The sequence below is a fragment of the Natator depressus genome, chromosome 8, assembly GCF_965152275.1.
Source record: "Natator depressus isolate rNatDep1 chromosome 8, rNatDep2.hap1, whole genome shotgun sequence".
Classification (NCBI taxonomy): domain Eukaryota; kingdom Metazoa; phylum Chordata; order Testudines; family Cheloniidae; genus Natator; species Natator depressus.
This window is the reverse complement of record NC_134241.1, coordinates 46,692,769-46,715,160: the sequence shown is the minus strand read 5'-3', so window position 1 is coordinate 46,715,160 and position 22,392 is coordinate 46,692,769. Positions and strand designations below refer to the sequence as shown.

At 49.1% G+C, this 22,392-nt stretch overlaps 1 protein-coding gene across 4 annotated transcripts in view; it reads right to left on the bottom strand.

Moving 5' to 3' along the window:
* Nucleotides 1-6,414: 6,414 nt before the first annotated feature.
* RXRG (retinoid X receptor gamma) overlaps nt 6,415-22,392 on the bottom strand; it is a 110,602-nt gene continuing 94,624 nt past the window's right edge. For all 4 annotated transcript variants that reach the window (XM_074960940.1, XM_074960941.1, XM_074960942.1 and 1 more), the window contains exons 5-10: nt 16,005-16,165; nt 14,426-14,555; nt 12,885-13,017; nt 12,316-12,407; nt 8,886-8,991; nt 6,415-6,882 (exon numbers count right to left, since the gene is read on the bottom strand). In XM_074960940.1, the coding sequence (XP_074817041.1) occupies nt 6,735-6,882; nt 8,886-8,991; nt 12,316-12,407; nt 12,885-13,017; nt 14,426-14,555; nt 16,005-16,165 (770 nt within the window). In that variant the 3' untranslated portion in view covers nt 6,415-6,734. The remainder of the gene's footprint in view (nt 6,883-8,885; nt 8,992-12,315; nt 12,408-12,884; nt 13,018-14,425; nt 14,556-16,004; nt 16,166-22,392) is intronic.

Sequence of the window (22,392 nt, the reverse complement as noted above, 5' to 3'; positions counted from 1 at the left end):
CCTAAAGAGCTAGCCATTAGTATTTGTCTCTCAGCTCCCTCGTTGGGTATGTCTGCACTGCACACACTGAAACCCATGCTTGTGGACTCTGTGTTTCCAAGCCCAGGTTTACACTGCTGGGCCTGGCTCTCACAGCTGTGCCAATGCATCCATACGGCACTACACAGACCTTCTGACTTGGGCCTGCAGCTTCACCTGCCTCCACACTGCAAAAATGACAGGGCTTGGAGTGAGTCATTGCTGAACTTGGGCTCTGACCTACCCCTGTAGCTGGGTCCTAGGATCTGGGTCCCGAGCGCTTGCTGACCAGAGTCAGACTGAAGGGAAGCTTGGACTCAAACCTGAATCAGAGCTAAGGTTTAGTGTGCAGTGTAGACATACCCACAGGGACCTCAGGGCCATTCTTTGTAAGCCTGTCTAGCTTGGAGCACAGTGACCATTGCAGAAGCTCAGGGGAAAGTCTCACATTCTTGTCTTCCTTTGGCGGCGTTTACTCGATGGGTAAGAAGTTCTCCCAGGAGCAGATCACTCCAAAGTACAATAAAGTGGGAAGGACTTACTGTGTGTCTGGAGGAGACAAGAGGGGACAAGGAGCTGTGTAGAGCTTTTGTTCTGTGTTTGTGCTGCACCTAACACAATGGCTTCCGGGCTTCTGCCTAGGGCTCCTCAGGCCCACAGTCATAAAACTAAATAATCTGAGGATCCTTTCCAGATCTTGGATGTCACTGAAGGCAAATATAGTGCCCATATTTAAAAAAGGGAAAAAAGAGAACCCGGGGAACTACAGCTTCATTTCATTCCCCGGCAAAATCATGGTGAAGGTCCTCAAGGAAACCATTTTGAAGCACTTGGAGGAGAGGAAGGTGATCAGGAACAGTCAACATGGATTCACCAAGGGCAAGTCGTGCCTGACCAACCTGAGTGCCTTCTATGATGAGATAACTGGCTCTGTGGATATGGGGAAAGTGGTGGATGTGATATGTCTTGACTTTAGCAAAGCTTTTTGATACGGTCTCCCACAGTATACTTGCCAGCAAGTTAAAAAAGTATGGATTGGATGAATGGACTATAAGGTGGCTAGAAAGCTTGCTAGATTGTCAGACTCAATGGGTAGTAATCAATGGCTCGATGTCTAGTTGGCAGCCAGTATCAAGCAGAGTGCCCCAGGGGTCAGTCCCGGGGCCGGTTTTGTTCAATATCTTTTTTAATGATCTGGATGATGGGATTAATTGCACCCTCAGCAAGTTCACAGATGACACTAATCTGGGGGGAGAGATAGGTACACTGGAGGGTAGGGATAGGATCCAGAGTGACCTAGACAAATTGGAGGATTGGGCCAAAAGAAATCTGATGAGGTTCAACAAGGACACGTGCAGAGTTCTGCACTAAGGAAGGAAGAATCCCGTGCACTGCTATAGGCTGGGGACCGACTGGCTAAGCAGCAGTTCTGCAGAAAAGGACCCAGGGATTACAGTAGACGAGAAGCTGGAGTCAGCAGTGTACCCTTGTTGCCAAGGTCAACGGCATATTGGGCTGTATTAGTAGGAGCATTGCCAGCAGATCGAGGGAAGTGATTATTCCCCTCTATTCGGCACTGGTGAGGCCACACCTGGAGTATTGCATCCAGTTTTGGTCCCCCCCACTACAGAAGGGATGTGGACAAATTCGAGAGTCCAGCAGAGGGCAATGAAAATGATTAGGGAACTGGGGCACATGACTTATGAGGAGGGGCTGAGGGAACTGGGGTTATTTAGTCTGCAGAAGAGAAGAGTGAGGGGGGATTTGATAGCAGCCTTCAACTACCTGAAGGGGGGTTCCAAAGAGGATGGAGCTTGGCTGTTCTCAGTGGTGGCAGATGACAGAACAAGAAGCAATGGTCTCAAGTTGCAGTCGGGGAGGTCTAGGTTGGATATTAGGAAACACTATTTCACTAGGAGGGTGACAAAAGGAGACAAGGGGCTGTGTAGAGCTTTTGTTCTGTGTTTGTGCTGCACCTAACACAATGGCTTCTCATCCACTGTAATCCCCTCGATCCTTAGAGGTTTTTAAGGCCCAGCTTGACAAAGCCCTGGCTGGGATGATTTAGTTGGGGATTGGTCCCGCTTTGAGCAGGGGATTGGACTAGATGGCCTCCTGAGGTCTTTTCCAACCCTAGTATTCTATGATTCTATGAAGGAAGCTTCCCAGATCAGGCTCGGAGTCTTTAATAGCACAGTGATCTCCCTGGGGATAATCTTTACTAGACTAGGAGGAGCACATTAGAACAGATCAGTTCTCATCTCTCCCAGTGCTCATGGTTCAGGCTGGTTGCAGACAGGCAGATGTCACTGCCCCCACTTCATTTGTGGAAGGTTTTCTTCAAAAGAGCTAGAAACTTGGGGCTTTTCTTCATTGCAGTGTTTGCTGGACTTCTAACCTAACTTCTGGCCACACACCAGAATGGCTAGCCCAATTTCCATGGTGCTTTCAGTTCAAACTAGCTGGCCCGCCACAGACGGAACCTTAATTCCTGCCGATGCTCCAGCTAGTAAAGCTGTGTGGGGATGCAGCAGCTGTAGCTCCTCAGCAGCTAAGCCAGTCACTCAGTAGGCTCTGCTAGGCTAGCTTGGGTGGAATAACTCCAGTGTACTAGTTTGAGTTAACTGTTGTGGCCCTTTGGTTCAGTTTCCTCAGGTGGAGGAGGGGTTGGTGGGAGGCTGAGTCAGGATTGCAGTGATTTTATTGTGAGTCTCACAGTATTTGGTGTTTTAAAGCCCCAGCTCCTGAAGTCCTGGGATTATGTGAGACTCTCAGCCTCTATTTAAACTAAAAGAGCCCTCATGGTTGCAAAGAAAAGCTTAAAAACCAGACCCCAAAGGTAAATACAGAGAACTCAACATTTTGTTTCAATCTCATGATCTTTGGGGCCCCAGCTCGTGATTTCTGAATTCTGAGGGTTGGCAATACTCATGCTGGGATGAGGGGGGTGGGTACAGGTGTCATCCAAATATTAGGATCCTTGCGAACAAATGTCCCCTAGCGCTAAACATCAGCCCATTTATTGGACGACTAATAGCCATGTGAACGAATGGCCTAGCGTTACTGCAAGGTGGTCCCAGCGCACTGGTTTTTCCTTTATTGATTGTTCCCTCGGCAGCACGGCTGCCTGGAGTCTGGGAAGCATAAGCCCAGCTCATGTTGGTAGGATGACATGTTGGTGATGGTAGGAGGTATATGATCAGCGATGGACCAGGGCTCTGGTGGCTTCTTGCACCGTGGCCCTCTGCTATGTGTACCCAGGAGGTTGCCAGCCAAGCCCATCTGCATTTCTCTCCATTAGCCACTGGGTTCCCAGCACTTGCTCCTTGCGTCATGTCACATTTAAAGCCAGGCAGATTATTCTGATCCATGCTGAGCTTTTCCTGGGTTGGGGGAGGTGGGGGGAATGGGGCCATTGCTCTAACAACAGTATTTTTAGTCACAATTAAGGATGCTGCTAAGGGACGGACAGCTGAGTGGCTGGGGGGACTGGCTGGCTTAGAAACCGCCGAGCACACAGCTCTATTTGCCCCCACTGGGAGCCAGGGCTGCTCTGCACACTCTGAAACCAGGCCCAAGGGCTCTCAGGCTGGACCTGCAGAAACCAGAGCACCCACTGGTGGAGGCAGAGCCCATCTTTCAGAACACCAGGCTGTTGCACATCCCAGGTAGCTCTTATTTCTTTGGCATCACCCCAGTATCTGTCTCTCTGGGTACCCACCAGGCCCCCATCACCCTAGTGTCTGAGCACCTCATCATCTTTACCCTCCCGCACCCCCTGCGAGGCAGGGAAGGTCTAACCTCCCCACTGTACCAGTGGGCCACTGGGGCACAGAGAGGCTCAGTGACATGCCCCAGGTTACCTTGGCAAATCAGGGAATCGAACCCACAGCTCCCAAGTCAGTGCCCTAACCACTGGGTCATCCTTCCTGCCATAGGAAGCTGGGGCTTTTAGCTCCGATAGTTAAGCCTGGCCCCAGACTGGGGCAGCCCTGGTCACACACTACGGCTGAGTGAAAAGCCATTAGACAGATGCTGTTTGCCAGCGCTAGGCACGGACACTGGAGCAGCACCCGTAGAACTGGCCCAGCATGGGCAGCAACCCTGCACGTTCCACACATACCCCCCTGACCCTAGCATGGACGGACCCCACTTAGGCAAGAGGGTAGATCGGGCCCCAGGGCCTGGAATGCCCGCAAAGGTGCCCATTAGTGCTACCTGGGCGCTGTGAACATCCGTCGCCAAGGAACAAGGCTCATCTCCAGAGACCGCTGCGGCCAAACCCCGCACAGAGAATAACAGGGCTCCCGCAACAGTAAGGGCTTGGGCCTGCAAGCCGCTGGGCGCTCAACTGCGGGTCCTGTTCCCTCCCTCCCCCCACAGTGCCATACAACTCCTGTACACTGGCCTAGGGCAGCCACGGCACTCAGCACCTTGCAGCCTGAGCCACAGATTTGAACCAGCCCCCTCAAGAGGTAAACAGCTGCATAGCCCATGACCGCCCAGTCCACCCACCCTCATTGCAGCCAACTGGTTGCATTGTGTGCTTTAATTCAGACCAGTTTCCAGCTGAGAAAGGCAGAGCCCCTTTTCAGCCACTTACAATAGCTTAACAATGGCCAGCCAGAGCAAACGATGTTTATGAATGGAGTACAACAGGGGCAAGCCCTACCCTGAGGGCCGGAGCCCCCTCGGCTGTCTGTGATGAATGGGCTCAGGGCTAGTCTCCGCTGGGTAATTATCTTCACCGGGGCCCTGGCAATCCAGTTTCGCTGTGGTTGACAACGGCGCTGCTGACACAAGGCTGGCTGGGGAGTGATTAGAACTCCCTGCTACGCCTCTGCCAGGGCGTGGGTGAGAATTTCAGGTTGCACAGTCCACCTTTCCTTGGCACATTGCACCTGCCATCTCCCTGGCTGCTCAGCTGCTGACTCCACGTACCCTATCCTCCCCTGAGATAGAGGAATTGCTGCTGTCCATTGCCTGTTACTGTCTGCACCCAGCCTCTTCTTTGCCACCTGCGCCCTTCCCCCTCCAGGCTGGGGGGACTGCCATCCAACCCCTTCCCCCCATCACTATCCTTCCACTCCCTTCTGTCCCTCACATTGCCTAAATCAGCCTCCTGCTCCTCCCAGTGCCCTGCCCCCCTCCTCCCCACCTTTCCCAGTGTCTCTGCTGCCCCTCCCAGGCCCTGCATCTTGTCCTGGCTGCTGAACCATCGAGTGGCAGCCATTTTGCCCATGGGCATGGCTTCTGGGCCCATGGGACTCAGCTGGGTGTGGGTCGGGCACTGGCATTTTGCAGCGGAGGGCTTAAAGGCTCAGGCTTTGAGCAGGCCCCCAGCTAAGGAATGCCACTTGAAGGCGAGCCCTGTTTGCGCTCACCTGCTGCAGCTCATGGGATGTGGCAGGCCTGTGTGGGGAGGAGAGGGTGCAGCTGTGCGGGTTTTGCGACCTGAGCACAGAGAGTAGGGTCACGTGATGGCATCCTTCCTGGGCTCGCGTGCAATTTGGCACCAGACAAGTTGAAGTTCTGGACTGGTGGATCCTGCAGCAAAGCCTGGCTGGGGTAGTAGGCAGAAGGGGCATCAGCTGCGCAGGCTTCCTCCACCCCAGCCCATGAGGGTCCCACACCCACCCGACAAAACAAGCCATTTCTCAGGAGGAGAGGAAGGTCAGTCTCCAGGGACCCAATGCTGGAAGAGAGGGAGGACAGTTTTGTACCCAGAATGCTGCACTGGGGCTCAAGAGAGCTGAGTTCAATTCCTGGCTCTGCCACAGATGCCCTGTGTGACCTTGGGAAAGTCACTGAATCTCTCTGGGCCCCAGTTCCCCACCTGTAAAAATGGGGTTTCCCCCCATAAGACTTTTGTCTGGTCCCCAATCTCCACAGCTGGCTCTAGGTGCTGCTACAATAACATCCTTAGCATAGCTGCTCAGATGACCCCTGCAGCTAGTGCTTTTGTGGTGGGGACCCCCCACTGTCTGCTGGGAACTAACCTGGGACTCACCAGCTATTTCACGTGGCCCACAGAGTAGCTGTGATGGCAGCGAGCAATGCCTTTAGCCCCCAGCCAAGCTCAGAACCTCCTGGGGCTAGGCCCCCTCCACATATCCGAAAGATCTTACAAGTTAGACAAAGGGTGGGCGGGGAAATGGAGGTGGCCAAGGTCCTACAGCAACTCAGTAGCTGAGCTAGGAACAGAACCTACATCCCCTGAGTCCTAGCCGGGCTTGCTATCCACTGGACCGCACCAGTAACTGATTCCCAGTGTGCTGCTTCAGATCTAGCCCATGCCTAAGCCCCTGGGTTATTCAGCCCCTTCCCTCTCCCAAACTCTGTGCCAAATGCATCCCAGTGTGACAGAATAACATGCTCTCGGCTCTGATCTGGGCCGACATCTTATATATTATTTTATTTTTTTGCTTTTATTGCGAGTGAAAAAATAATTTAAACCGATTACATGTACAGGGGAAAGGGTCTTGTTAGCACTCTGATAAACTGCAGCGATTCCACAGCTGGCAAGGAGAGGGTCTGACAAGTCAATTAGTCTCTGTACAAATATTCCCACCTAAAAAGATCTGAGGGTTTATAAAGCCTCTCTCTTTATTACAAGCTGTTGCAGTACGGGACAGGGGCAAGGAGACTGGGCAGGAGCTGATGTGGGTCCATGATATCCTAAACTGTCCTCTACCATCTCCCTCCCAGCGACAGGGTCAGGTGATCTGCAGTGGGGTCTCGAGCATCTCCATGAGAAAGGTGTCGATGGGCGTGTCCCCAATCAGCTTGAAGAAGAAGAGGTGCTCGAGGCATTTCAGCCCAATGGATCTCAGCGCCGGCAGCCGGAGGAGGAGTTTGGCAAATCTGGAAGAATATGCCATGGAATCACAGAAGTTAGAGATGGGGAAGGACTATTGTCATTATTATTCCAGTAGAGTGTAACCACAATCAAGGCACCATTGTGAGCGGCGGGACAAACTCACAGAAAGGGGCAGCGCTTGCCCTGAACAGCTTACAATCTAAACAGACAAGATATGTGAAGGAAAGCAAACAAAGAGATGAAGCTGTTCACCTAAGGTCAGAAGCAGAGCCAAGAACAGAATCCATGTCTCCTGATTCCCAGTCCAGTGCTCTGTCCATTAGATCACACTGCCGCTTCTACATGCACCTGTACAGCCATATCACTGCATCCCTGTCAATGCAGGATTGTTCCCCACACTGCTACACAGAACTGAGCAAATAACTGATTTTCTTCCATTTCAGGGGTGGAATGGAAAACTCCGGGAGAAAAATTCAGTTAGGTTCAAAGAAACGGATTTTGTTTTCAGTTTCTGTCTCCAAAATGGGAAATAGGGGTGGGGGGACCAAAACAACAATACATTTTTTTTTACCTGAAATGATTTTGCTGTTGTTCTTAGGTTTTTTGTTTCGGGTGTTTTTCACCATTTTTTTAAATAGTGAAATTTCAAAATGAAATGCTATTGTGAACCAAAAAGTCAAAACAAAAATGTTTGGATTTTTCTTCCATTTTTTTCAACCAAAGCTTTTTGCTGATTTTGACCTGAATTTGCAAGGAGTTTCAGTGCCCCCAAAAATGCAATCTACTCCTCACCAAAAATATTTCACGACATGGTCTAGCGTTCTGTCCAGTCTAGTTTTAAATAAGACAGGGCTTCTATGACTTCCCTTGGGAGATTATTTCACAAGCCAAATACATGTGGAAGCTGTCTGATGCTTACCCTACCTTTTTGCTTCTCATAATTTCATCTCACAGTGGCAGAGCCTGTCACTTAATTCAGCTGCTGGTTCCTTTGCTCCTCTGTTTAATCAGATCAGAATCCCAGGGACTCAACACATACAAACCCCTCTCTTTATTTGGAGCATTTGGGGCAAATTCCAGCAGCTGAGCAGGACACATGGGGACAGCTGGACGGTGGATTTTCTTTCTTGCCTGGTAAAAACCAGCATGTCTTTGGAGAACAAAAAGAGGGAGAAATTTTTACCCCACATTTTCAAACCTCCAAGGCAAAAAAGAGTTTGGAGTCTCCTCCAGCCAGGGCTTGAACTAGTGATCTAGACCTAAAACATGCCATTGAAATCATTGTTGAACTCTGTTGGTCCCTAAAAAACCTTCATAGCCTATTATCAACCTCCTCTGCGCACCCGCTTCCTTTATATTATGGACCAAACGTGGCCACATTTACAGCTGACTGTCCTTTATCCATGTCCCATTTCCTGTCTGCAGCACACAAATCTGTAGCCAAAAATCGCAATGCTGCCAGCACCTTGCTTCTTAGGCAGCTTAAACAGCAATATGATCTGTTATGTGCGCTGGCATTTCTAGAAACTAGCCAGGAGAGGGTAGTGTTGTACAACCCAGGAGAACAAATTGCAGTGCGTGCCAGTAGTGGTTTACATGAGGCCAAAGAGCCAAAGGCAAGAGGACACTGCTGGTGTAGAGGACGAGAGATGGGCTCAGGCGGGTTACAGAAATGTCCTTTCCTTGACCAGCTATGATTTTTCATCAGAGAAACAACAAATTTCAGCCCAAAACAGATTTTTTTGGGGGGGGGTTAGCCAAAAATTCTCCAGTTTGGGGCTGCAATTTTGCTGACACAGAGTCAATTTTTTCTACGGAAAGTGGCGGTGAAATGGAACAATGTTTACTGTTCATCCAAATTTCCAGCAAGGAAAAAACACTTTCTAGCCAGCTCTCCACAGATTCCTGCACTCCTCTCAGAGGAGGAACAAAGAAGTGCTTTGGAGCTGTGACTGGTGCTAATCTCACTATTCCACACCCCCCAGGGAGCGTGCCACACAGTGTCTCCTAGAGACAGAGGTGCAGCACTGTGCTACTCAATATTTACCTTCCAGGTTGTTCAGGGTACTTCTGCTTTGTATATGCTTCGAGCGTGGCATAGACCTTTTCTCGTAGGGACTCCACTTCGAAGGGACTGGACAAGCCCTTGGCATCTGGACCAGGGAGAAACCCAAAGCAAGAAGGAAATCATTGCAGAGTTGATGTTTCAGACTTTGTTTGGTTCACAGCTGAACAAGATGATCAATCACTAGAAAAGAGCTGGAGATAGCTCCTGTGAGCTGGCAGCAGTCTCTCCCCTCCGGCAGACTTTCTTCATTAGCATTATCCGTCATATTATACAGTGGCACCTAACGGCTTCCCAGGATGCTAGGTGCTGTACATACACATAGTGAGGGACAGTCTCTGAGCGTGCATTATGATACAGTCTTTAATGATATGATCTCATACTGTCTCATTCCACGCACAGGCTGGATGCCCCAGGGGACAGAATCAAGGCTGTGTGTGAAAAACCGTAAATCAGACATTTCCTAACATTTCCCTTTTGCACCCTAAATCATATTCTTTTGATGTAGATTTTAGCATATTTACATATATTTGTACACACACACACAAAGATAATATCTGTCTGTCTATTCCACACCACACTGAAATGATCTTAACAGGTTTGGGGATTGAACCTACCATTCTTTTCCACACAAAATAGCAGTTGCTCTGGAACGTGATGTGCTCTGAAGTATGGCTGTCATCTCCAAAGTGATGAGCCCACCCCAGGCTGCCTTGTGCTGCTCCAACAGAGCCTGCAAGTGGACGTAACTGGTCTCTGCAGGTAGCACAGCTGGTTCTGTTACAGGCTACTGAGATGGCCAAGGGAACAGAGGGCAACAATTCCATCAGCACAGTACCCCGGCCACCACACTGGGGGAGGTACTGTGGTCTGATGGAGAAAGCACTGAACTGACAGTGCTGAGAGGTGGCTTCCATACCTGGATCTGCAACCTTGGACAACTCTCTGTTTCTCCTCCTGTCTCTCTAGATTCTCATGGATCTGGGTCTGCCATGTGTACGTCTACACCACCTAGTGTAGTGGGACCCCACTCTAGGTTGGTGAGATATTGCATGAAAGAAAGGTAAGAGTGCTACCTACCGAATTCCCAGTACCCTGGCATGGAATCCGGCCTCCTCTTCCACAGTTACAGAATGTGCGATATCATGGAAAGATTCCTTTCTGAGCAACCTTTGGATGCACTACTGAGGTAGGGCAAAAGCTAGGTTTCACCCAGAGCCAGGACATGCTCTTTGTCAATGATTAGTTCCAGGGTCGGATTACCCTTTTGTGGGCCCCGCTGCCCGGACCGTGGCCCCGCCCCCCACTCCGCCCTGAGGCCCCACCCCCGCTTGGCCTCTTCCCCCTTAGGCCCCGCCTGCTGCTCACATTGGGGGGAGGAAGGAGGCAGAGAGGGGTGGGGCCACGGTCCAGGCACCGGGCCCCCTTTTGAGTGTGGGCCGGGTACCCTGACACCTTTGTAAACCCGGTACTGATTAGTTCTTTTTCTTTACAGAGTCAGTGAAGCTGGATGTAGCTGATAAGGCTACTACAGTGATTCATTGATACTGAGACTTAAGCATATTCTTTCCAGGCGCCTTGTAACCTAGGACACAAACTTTTCCCCGATTTTCAGGACTAGGTGCTTGTTTTTGTCAGCAGTCCAAGGAACTAACTAGTAGCAACGTGCAGGGAGGGTGACATGTGATGTGTGCTCTGCAATACAGGGGTTAAAAAGCCAGCTTCTGAGCGACCACTGTAGCTAACAAATGGGGGTTTCGAGAGGCAAATACACTTAATAAACATACTGTAAGGTTAGGCCAATGCCCGCCCACCCCCCAAAACAAAACAAATCCCTGCAAGAGTACAAAGAATGCAGGGAGACATCCAGCAGCAGAGTGGGCTATCCAGTGTACTGCACTGAATGCAGCAGGTATGAAATCTGCCTTGTGGGCAGGTGGCATGTGTGCACATTCGGTGCAAGCAGCTCATGGCCCTCAGAGACCGAGTACAGGCTCTGGAGACCAGAGTGGTTGAACTGGAGAGCTAAGGGAGACAGATAGTTATACAGAGGAGACTTTCAGGGTCACAGTAGAACCGACCCTCCCCCGGTCTGACAGCCTCTGTGCTGTTGAGGAGGATGAAAGTCTTGGGGAAGGAGAACATAAAGGTGGAGAAAAGGGAAATGATCCCATAGTTGGGACCTCCCTTCCAGGTGATGTCATGGTATCCCCTTGCACTGAGTATACCCCTCTGGGGGAGGGGACCCCTGTCATTAGGAACATACAGGTAATACTAATGGGGGTATTTTATTATTCAAAATATCGATAGTTCGGATTGTGATGACCAGGAGAACCGCACGGTGAATTGCCTGCTGGGTGTGAATTGTACTCATGTCTGTATGTATGCTGATCTTTTAACCAATACTCACTCTCTTTTCTTTTTTAATAAATTTTAGTTTAGTTAATAAGAATTGGCTATAAGCATGTATTTGGGTAAGATCTGAAATATTCATTAACCTGGGAGGTAATGTGTCCAATCCTTTGGGATTGGTAGAACTTTTTTATATGATGAATAAGAATTTCAGTAATCCTCATCATACCTGACTTGGGTGTCTGGGTGGAGGCCCAAGGCTGGGTTGCTTTAAGGGAACTGTGTTGTAGGCTTCTGGGTAACCAGTGAGGTATTATAGAAGCTGTTTTGTGGCTAGCTTGGTAAATCTAAGTATTGGAATATCCACCAGTTTTGGGGATTGTCTGCCCCATTCTTTGCAGTTCACCCTAATTGAGTGACCTCAGTTCGCTCCCCTGGGACTCCGGTCACGCCTGTCCATGACTTTTACTAAAAATACCCATGACTAAATTTTAGCCTTTGCTCACCAATATATCAGAATTCGTTGAGAGGATCAAGAAACATGTGGCCAAGGATGATCAGGTGGATATAGTGTACTTGGATAATCAGACAGCCTTTGCCAAGGTTCCTTACGAAAGCCTCTTAAGCAAAGTACGCAGTCATGGGATAAGAGGGAAGGTCCTCTCATGGATCAGTAACACTCACATTTGTCTAGCCATATTAGGGCTTACATCCCCTGGAGATTGCAGCAGCCAGATGGCAACGTGCTCTCAACACTCTCTAAAGAAATCAGAGCAGTAGCATATGCACCATATTTAGCCACAAGAGGGTGACATATTCCTACACCCTTGAGAGAGTCTGACCTTCTTCTTAGTAGATGGTAATGGTGAATGCACACCTTGTGGTGGGACACACTCACAGACACAGCATAGTATGGATGACCATAACAATAGGAGGATGCATAATGATCCAGAAAGCATCTCCCCTGGATGTTGCTAAATGCCAATAAGAATTATTAGAGGTGGCCTTTGAGGGTGGTACCTGAAAGAGCCTTGCAGCATCCATTACTTCCAAGACTTACCTGGGTTAAACAGGACAATGGCTCGTAGGCATCCCAGCTCAGACTTATCCATCTGCATGTCTTTCATTTTAGACACTAATTCTGTCAGAACTCTGCACATTGGAGACACAAGAAGACAGACAGAGAGCGTATGGATGGCAAGGTCTGCATCTAGCATTAAATGCAACACCGTGGCGATCTAGGATGGAATGCTCCATAGATCAGCACTGGCAAAACACTCAGATGACTCTTGTGAGATTACAGATTTATTGGCATAACCATTCTCTAGGCTGGTGCATTCAGGCATGGCCCAGCTGCGGGGTCTGCATAAGCAACAGCTGAATAGGAGCCTAAGGAACATGGTGATCTAGCTTGGAATGGAAGCTGCTATCATCTTTATTATGGAGGAGGACTATGGAGATGACATGGGGGCAATGCTGCATACGTGGTGTGTGAAACACCTGGGGACAAAGGCCCAGTGTCAAGGGGAGATGCTAGCAGGAATATGTGGCCGGTCTCCCTAAGGCGTGACCCTGCACAGAGAGGAAAAGATGTCACTCTTGGTGATGGCAGAGAAATGGAGGCAACACCTGTCGAAAATGGAGCCCACGCCGGCACTGTGCGCACTGCTGCGGTGCACGTGTAAGCCTGTGGCGAGCAGGATGCCATCTTGCACAGACACTGAGCGATGGGAGAACGAGGCAATGAGCAGCTCATTCCAACCTGCAAGAGCAAGAGACAGGTGCATGTGTGATGCCAGCAGCTCCCCACTGAAACACAGGGCACTGTCCCTTTAAATCAGGGCTGCATGCAGAGACCAGTGCAGGCTCCATTACACCAGCCCCTCTGCAGAGATGTAATGGGAGAGGTGTCTTCAGTCCCACGGCATCTTAGGAAATCCCAGCCCTCCCATGTTATTAACAAAGGGCTGAAAGGGAGGCTGGGGGCAGGCAGAGGGGGGGACTGTGAGAAGTAGGACGCTGGGACATGTGACTGCAGGGGGCTGGAGACTGTGGGGGATCCCCGATGGGGAATGTGAGGCCAGGAGGCTGACAGAGAGGAGTTGGGAGGGATGGACAGGAGTCTGATAAGGAGATTCTCCACCCCTAGGGCTTAGAAGAGGACTAGAACGGTAGTTCCCCCGTGCTGGGCCAGGGGAGGGCAAGCAGAGCCCCCTCTGAGCAGCCAGCATTTCTGCACATGCAGGTAGGGATGAACTGGACCCTGAAACGATCACACACCAAATGAAGATAGGAGGCATCTCCCGAGATGCGCATGACTCAGAACCCAGGTGAAACCAATGGCTTTCAGGGTGACGGGGTGGGGGGGGAGGGGAATCTGACTCATGATTTCTGAGCCTAATGGCTAGCGAAAGGGCAGCCAGGAGGGGACGGGGCAGATTTCCCGACAGCCCAGAAAACACAGGAGAAGCAACAACAGAAAATGTTTAGAAAAAAATCTGCTTCTTCCTAAAATAGCGTCCCTCCAATTTTCTCTTATCCTTGTACTAGAAGCTGTTTTTTCGTACAGGGGAAGGACACATTCCATGGCTCCACTAACCAAACAAAATATGTTTTCATGAACAAGGAAAGAGAAGGACTGAGCCATACTCTGTTACCAGCCAGACTTGCTCTGATGACATTAGTAAGTTACTGGGGCCCGATCCAGAGCCCCTTGAAATCAATGGGAAGACTCCAATGGGCTTTGGATCAGACCCTTTGCACACCCCTTTAGCACCTCCCAATGCCTGCACCAACGCTGGTGGTTTATTGCTAAGGCCCAGTTTTCCAAGCTCTGCCAGTTTGGCTCATGGCACAATTAAAGAGCCCCTGTTTTATTATGAACCTTACAACATTGCTATGTAGCACCAATACATGAGGACACTGACACGAGAACATGAGGATACTGTCACCATGGTGTTTGGTGCAGCGTCTGACTACAATTATTTTGTTCCCCAGGACAAAGCAATTAGGTGGCAGCCCGAGGACAACATTGTGACATACTAAAGCACCCCAAGGGGCCAAGAAATCAGCAGACACATCTCCAGGATGCTGTAGGAAGAAACAAAGGAATAATGCAAGATTCAGACAAACAGGAACATTTGGGGATTCTGGGAACCAAAGAATTTTACCTGCCCGCAGAAGAATCACTTGGTCTTCCAGTGTCAGCTCTGAGAAGTGGGGGATTCGCTTAGCCCATTCAACTAAGGTGAAGAGCTGCTTGTCCGCTGCATGGCATATATTGGTGACAGGGTCATTTATCTAAGGAAGGAAAGGTATAAAGAGAGAGAACGTGCCACTGAGAATTTCAGCAAATCAGTGACAATAATCTTGTTCCCTTGCAATAATCTTGCAGCCAATATTGTGTCAGGTTAATATTACTCAGAATCACCATCCAGGTCATCAAATCGTTTGCCAGCTACAATTCATAATGTGCATTTAACATTCTGGTTTATTACTTGACTTGGCAGAATGCGATTTTTATTTTTTATAATTTTGACTCATAATATCAATGTTTATTTGTAAGCATTTTTTATTATTTTAATCTATTTAAATTTTCACAGTTGCAGTAAATTATGGGGCATCAGACAATGGGGGGGTTAGACAATAATTATTTAATATCGTTGACATTGATATAAAAAGTGAAAGCTTTATAACTGTTAAAATACAAATTGCCAACATCACCCATCACAATACACTACGTAAATATCTTTAAATGAAACTCTAAAGTTTTCAAGCAGCTTTTTCCTTCCTTTGCCGATCCGAAATTTCAACATCATCGATGGAAATATTTTTTCATCAGTCTCTGTGAAATTGACCTTTATTGACCTTTATTGACATTGATAAAAATCAAATCCTTCCAAGCCTCTTTATTACCTATACTTCTAGGGTGCAGTTCAAATCCAGCCAAAGTTAGCAGCTGATTACAAACTGGTCCCTGTTTGTTCAGTGTCCTTTTTGAAATAAGACACTGAGTCTCAGTCTAGTTCTCACCATACCGTCCACATCACAGCACCACTGGCAATCCTGGCCAGTGGCTGAACAAACTGAACAGTGCTGTTCTACTCAGAAAAATGAGTCAATAAAATCAGACACCTTTCATCCAAATTCCACCTTCCATCTCACAGGTGCCAATTTAACAGAACACCTGTGCTCCAGACCAGAAGGGCGCACCAGAGCACGGTAGACTTCAAGATCGCCCTTACTCATTATTAAACGCCGAGTTGGTTGGAAAAACAGGAAAAAAAAATTCACACCCGTGCTTTGCGACTTTTTTTCCATGTGATTTTTTGTAAATAGCCAGTCAATGACTATTGATGATTCTGTAAAAACTTTCTTGGAAAATTTCAGCCTTTTTTTTTTTTTAATTAAAATTCAAATTTTTAATGAAAACTTCCATTCAGAAACTCTAATTTTTGGCCAGTCCTACTAAACAGTCTGTCAGCCACAGCAGCTCACTAATGGCCATTGGAAAGTGACTCTGCTGCAGATCCCAGAATTAGTTAACAATCACGTTGCTTTGATCAGGAGCTGCCACAAACAAGACACCCGTCTCACTCCCAGTGGTGGTCCCTTCCTGGAAATATAGCCCCATCAATCAGTTACCTGCTGTCAGTTATAAATACAGGGTAGAACGTTGCCATCACAAGCTGCAAGTGGCTTCACTGAACCTGACCCACATGCAAAGGCCTGACTTAAGCAGACACTTACCGAGTTCTCAGTATTCACGTCGCTGTACGATTCCGTCTTTGGTTCAACAGCCAGTTCAGCTTCTAAAATCCTCTCCACAGGCATATCCTCATTGCCATTGCTCGTAGACTCGGCTTCATTCTCGCTGCGCTCTCGGCTTCTCTGTCTCTCCTCTTGCACAGCTAGAACACAGAAGAACATTCCTCTGCACCATGCGGGAGCTTGAGAACGCTTCCCATCTTTCTAACTCAGCAACAGCAGGGGGATTGATCCCTTTTGATAAAACCCTGTCCACTACTGAAGAGCTTGGTGAGGAGGATAGGAAACAAAACAGGGGCAGCAATATGCAAGGTTCTGTTGACATGGTAACACTGGAAGCAGACTTTATGGGCCTGATCGATCATTAGCATGCACCTTGTGTCATCGTTAACATCAGTGCAACATGACCACAAAATATGACCATTCTGACACGGATGCTGTGTTATACCTGCCTTGCAATGGTTTAGAATGACGGTGCAATGTGCCAGGCACAGCTCAATCAAGCTCTTTTGGTGGACAGAACCAGGAGAGGTTTTAATTTGGCAAGCCTGCATCATGTCCGGATTTGGTTTTGCAAACCCCAAGCCAGGCATGATTTGAAAGAAAGTCCCAATTTTTTCTAAAACCTCAAAGTTGTTGGGGGTCGTGAGGATAGGGGAGAGTTCAGCTAAGTGATTCTTGCTTGGGGCCATTGCTGTTCACATCGCTGGCCATCTAGAAAAGCAGCCCACAAAAGACACGGAGAAGCAATTGTTCGAGAATTGACACGCTGTTATTCCTGCGGGGCAGTATGAGAGCAGCAGCCGGCAACCCTCCATCGAGCAAAAGCAGAAGAGGATGCATTTGCAAATGTCAAGGATCCAATAGGAAAGTTTGTCAGGGCAACTGCCTCAGTTGGTTGCAGTATGTCAGGCACTTGGAATCCATCATTTAAAAGAGTGCAGCTAAGCCTTTAGCAGTCAAAGAGCAACTTAGTCACTGACTAGACCCTGGAGAACTACAAGAGAGTGAAGCAGATTGAGACTGCAACCCACAAATGTTTACTGCAGCTCAGCAAACAATACACTCATCAAACCTGCTAAGTAAAGGTGACAGCATAAGCTAAGCAACACAGCACTTTTCACTTAATTTAGCCACTGATGCTAATACAGATTCAACCCGCCTGCCTATGTGTCTCTCTTTCTGGATTTAAATGGCCACACCTGCCATTATATCGCCCACTGATTTACACAACAGCTAAGGATGAGCCCCAATACTGAACAACCCAGAGCTTTAGAGAAGAGCGGATCCAGGTTCAAATTTTGCTCATGGCCTCTCTCTCTAGTGAGCTGCACTGAATATCCCTGAAATTTGGGGCCTTAGCTCCAAAATGTGTGATGCAGGGAGACCCTCTGCTAGGACCAGTGTCATCCAGATTGGAAATAAGATGTACATTTTTAACGCTGAGAGTAATTTACCACTGAGGGTTGTGGTAGATTCTCCATCACTGGCGATTTTTAAATCAAGATTGGATGGTTTTTCTAAAAGATCTGCTCCGGGATTATTGTGGGGGTGTTCTCTGGCCTGTGTTACTCAGGAGATCAACCAGATGATCACAATGGCCCCTGCTGACCTTGGAATCTATGAATGAAACCGGCAGAAAATGGGAAAATTTATTTCTAGATAATTATATCATCTCACAGACATTGTACTGAGGGAGCATTAGCACTGACAGCAGCGGTTCTCAAATGGCTCTCCAGGGATCCCATTCACAGGGCCACCAGAAATCCCAGGAGTGACTGCCATGGAGAAGGTGGGGTTTGTGAAAAAGAGTGGGAAAGGAGGTGCTCCATGAATGTCCATCTTATGAAAAATGAATTCCATCTCTCAGTTGAGGGCAACTGCACATGTATTTCCCCCAGTGGTTCAGCAAGGGAAGCCACTCTCAGGTTTCTGGCTCCTTTGGCTGTCAGTTCTCTTGGGCGGAGACACGCATCTCACTCCCTCCTGATTAGGGTATGTCCAGGTTGAACTTCTCTTTGAATTCACCTAACAAAGACAGTCTGCCTCTACGACCTACTCGCCTTCTCTTGCGGGGTCTGATAACAGTGTAATGTCACAAGTATAAGTTACTCCCACAGCACTTCCTATGCATGTCTATTTTATTCTTAACATAAAAGCAAGATAGAATCCAAACATGAGAAGTGGGGATTCTCTTTTCTGATATTCCCCCACCCCACTCTAGCAGATGCTAAGGGTAGGGCTTCCCAAGGACTATTGCAGAGTCTGGTCTGTTTCTACAGTTGTCACTCAGCGTTAATTTCCATCACGTCTGTCCTGATGCATCACCTCTGAACATGGCTTAAACCTGACACCACGTGGTCCAGTGTGTCAGGAAAGATCTCTTTGGAAGCATCTGAAGGTCTCCCTGTGTGTAAAGGGAAAAGTTGCCCAAGGATATTTCCAATAAAGTGCCCGATAATGGGTGACCCTCAAAAACGTTCATTGGACCAGGATGGTTTTGAAAAATACCTCAAAATCTGGGTGCTCAGCCAAGCATTATTCAAACTCTTTGCCTCTCTTGGGTCTGCATAATTGGGCTGGGAATTTCATAAGAGATGTCTTTCTGAGATAATCCACTTCCATCTCAGCTGAACATTCAGAAATGCGCAAATATTTTTATTAAAGGCATTTTAAAAATCAAATGTATGAAATATTTTAAAAAATCTTTAAAGCTCGATATTCAGCCTGTGTAAATTGACATAATTACAATGAGTACGGCCCTGGAAAACCTATGGTCTAAGATTTGGCAAAAGATTGAGGCAAAGGTTTGCTTCAGTTCCTATTTATCCAAATCAGTTCTATCTTAGATATTAGATGACCCCATCCCCACAGTACCTGAGTACCTCACAATCTTTAATGTACTTGTTCTCCCAACACCCATTGTATTATATTCCTGTTTTACAGACAGACTGACTTGTCCAACTAAAGTATTGCTTTTGAGCAGTCTAATCTAATGTTTGTTGGGCAGGGACACAGAGAATGACATCATCGGTGTGACATAAAACAATGCTAATGATAATTAAATGATGCCCTGGCTTTGATTTTGATGTGTGCACTGGAAGATGAGCTCTTTTCACATGTGACCCTGTAGGCAGTTGTAGCAAGAGCACTGGTGTGGGGCAAGGCTGGGCCGGGGATCTGATCATATTATGACCAGATTGTTATGTTAACATACGACTTTTTTCTGCACAATTATTTTTCTGAAGAGATAAGGCTAATGAGAAGATTTCTTGCAATGGGCTTTAGCAAGGTCTCTTCCCGCACTCCTGGGCAAGGTGGTGATACGTAGCAACCATTCCTCACCCCTTTTTGCAGGAACAAATGAGATGTAACCGCTAATCTATGTGGCACAGGTTCCAACAGAAGTGGTGCTGTCACTTGGAATCAGCTCTGCCCTGACCTTCTCCTATGCATAATTGGCAGGTGTGCTAACTAATCACATGGCTCTGGCACACCTGAGCCCACTTCTATGAGTAGCCATGGGGCAGAAGGCTTCTTGTAAACTGGTTTCAGAAAAGCTTGATTCTGCTGGCTTTCCCTTTTCTGGCTGAAGGTGAGTCAATGGACTCAAGATCCTCCTTGTAACCCAGCAGGAGGGGAGCCCTGGAACGAGGAGCTACATGAATAACTGGAACAGCCCGAGGAATGAGAGCATAAGGCCCAGCTGGTATAAACTAGCATAACTGCTCTGTAGCAAGTGGAGCTCCAGGCTCCCCAAGTAGCTCCGTAGGAATAAAAGCCCTCTCTCAGCTCTCCACCTTGTTCTGAAATGATCTACGGCTCTCTTTGGTTTTTATTCCTGTGTGGTTTTACACTCCTGGGTTCCGGCCAAGAGGCATGCACCAAGCTACCATGGAAAAGCCCATTCTCACGGCATTTCTCCCCCAACCAGGAAGAGGAAGGACATGAAGGTTCACCAGAAAGTCTGTTCTCGTGAGATCTGTAGTCAGCTGCGGAGACCTAGGAGGTTAGCCAGCTGGGATGTAATTCTGGCCCTGTTGATGTTAATGTTAATGGCAAAACTCTCATTCACCTCAATAAGGTCTATCTATCTAATATACTTATGCAGCCCTTGTCACCGGAGTATCTGAACGCCTCTATCTCTAATGTATTTATCTCTACAACATCCCTGTGCAATTGGGAAGTACTGTTTTCCCCACTGTACAGATTGGAAACTGAGGCACAGAGTGATCAAGGGCTTGTGTACACAGGGAAATTTACCAGCATAAATTATACTGCCATAGTTATACTGGTATAACTGGCATAATGCCCTGTGTGGATACTCCTATTCCAGAATAGTGCTATAATTGTACTGGTAAATTTCCTCTAGACAAGAACCTAGTGGCTTACCCTGGGGCACACACAATGGCTCTGGTGGAGCAAGACTGGAACCACAGTCTAACTGCCCAGGCCAGAACTCTAACCATTGAACCCTTCCTCACTCAGGTCAAGCTTTCACTCCTGATGTGCTGTGATCACTGCTTATTACCTTAGTCGTAATGGTCTCTCTCTTCCCTTGTGCTTCTCCCATCGGCTTGCTTGGCCCAGCCACCTGTGGTCCTAGGTTGTAAACTCTCTGGAGCGGGGCCGTGTGTACACAGCAGCTAGCACAGCGGGGCCCCGACTCCTGAGAGCGTTTGGGAAAGGTTCTGATCAGCTTCTAATCTTTTGGATACTTGGCCAAACTCCGACCTTCCTGAGGTTCACCCAACAATAGCTTCCAGTTCTGCTAAGCAACACTTGTCTCTGTCTCATGGGAAGCTGACATTGCCCCACAAACACCGGCACTTCGGGATTCCCGTATTCTTCTTCCTGTCCCCTAGGTCCTGGAACCTGTCTGAAGCTCTAGTGCCTATTTCCAGCAATCCCCCCGGAAATCTCATAGATCAGAGCTGGGCAAATTATGGCCCACGGGCCACATCCAGCCCGCGGGACCATCCTGCCTGGCCCCTGAGCTCCCGGCCAGGGAGGCTAGCTCCCGGCCCCTCCCCCGCTGCCACACCACCACGCAGCACAATGCTCTGGGCGGCAGGGCTGCAGAGTCTGGCCTGACCCAGTGCTCTGTGCTGTGCGGGGCGGCTGTCTGTCCTGGTACAGCCGTGCCACCAGCCACCGGAGCTCCAGAGGGGGGTTGGACAGAGGACAGGGGAGTTTGGGGGGTGGTCAGGGGCGTGGATAGGAGTCGGGGCAGTCAGAGGGAGGGGAACAGGGGGGTTGAATGGGGGCAGGGGTCCCGGGGGGCAGTCAGGAAGGAGAGGAGGGGTGGATGGGCTGGTGGGGGGCAGTTAGGGGCAGGGGGCAGTTAGGGGCAAGGGGTCTGGGGGCAGTCAGTGAGAAGGGGTGGTTGGATGGGGCAGGGGTCCTGGAGGGGGCAGTCAGGAAGGGGGGGGGTGGATGGGGTGGCGGGGGGCAGTTAGGGATGGAGGGTCTGGGAGCAGTCAGAGGACCGAGAGCAGAGGGAGTGGATGGGGCAGTGGTCCCTGGGGGGCTGTCAGAGAACGGCGGGGTTGGATGGGTCAGGAGTCCCGGGGGGGCCATCAGGTGGTGAGAAGAGGGGGGGTCGGAATGGGGAGTGGGGGCCGAGCCATGCCTGGCTGTTTGGGGAGGCACAGCCTCCCCTAACCGGCCCTCCACACAATTTCAGAAACCCGATGTGGCCCTCAGGCCAAAAAGTTTGCCCGCCCCTGTCATAGATCCTCCGGAGGGTCCGTCTCACGCTGTCCGTCTGTGGAGTTTATTCCCCCTGCATGCAGCCTGCTGTCAGCTTTATCATTACTTTAAAAGAAAGCAGCAGCAATTTCTAACTCCTTGAAATCACTTGGCACCTGGCTGGCGCGGAGAGCTGTGCTCTGAATTAGGTTTTGATTCACAACTGGCAGTGTAACCTCCCGCCGGCAGTGGCTGCACTAAGCCGCTGAGACAGAGCATCATTAATCACCCTGCAACGAGAGGAGTGGCCTAAAGACAGAGGGCAAAGCTCCAGTTTAGCCTTACCCTCCGACCGGCTCTAAGGCCACCTCGCCAAGATTGTCCCTCCCCTTGCCCTCTTCTGTGTGGTCCCTTGCACTAGCTCAGCTGGCTACACTGATTTTCAGCCCAGGCATCCTCCAGTGTAAAGAATCACAGGGGGTACTAGAGAGAGGAGGTGGTCAGGGGCGTGGGCCTGCCCTCACACGCCACAGGCTGCATCCATGCCCGAGCCTCTCACTTACCATGACAACAGCGGCTGGAAGAACTGCAGTGGCAGCAAACGCATCCCCAGAAGGGCAGGAGCATCCTGTCTCTCGTAGGTTGTCCCATCAGTGTCCCCCTCCCCACTGGCTGGTTT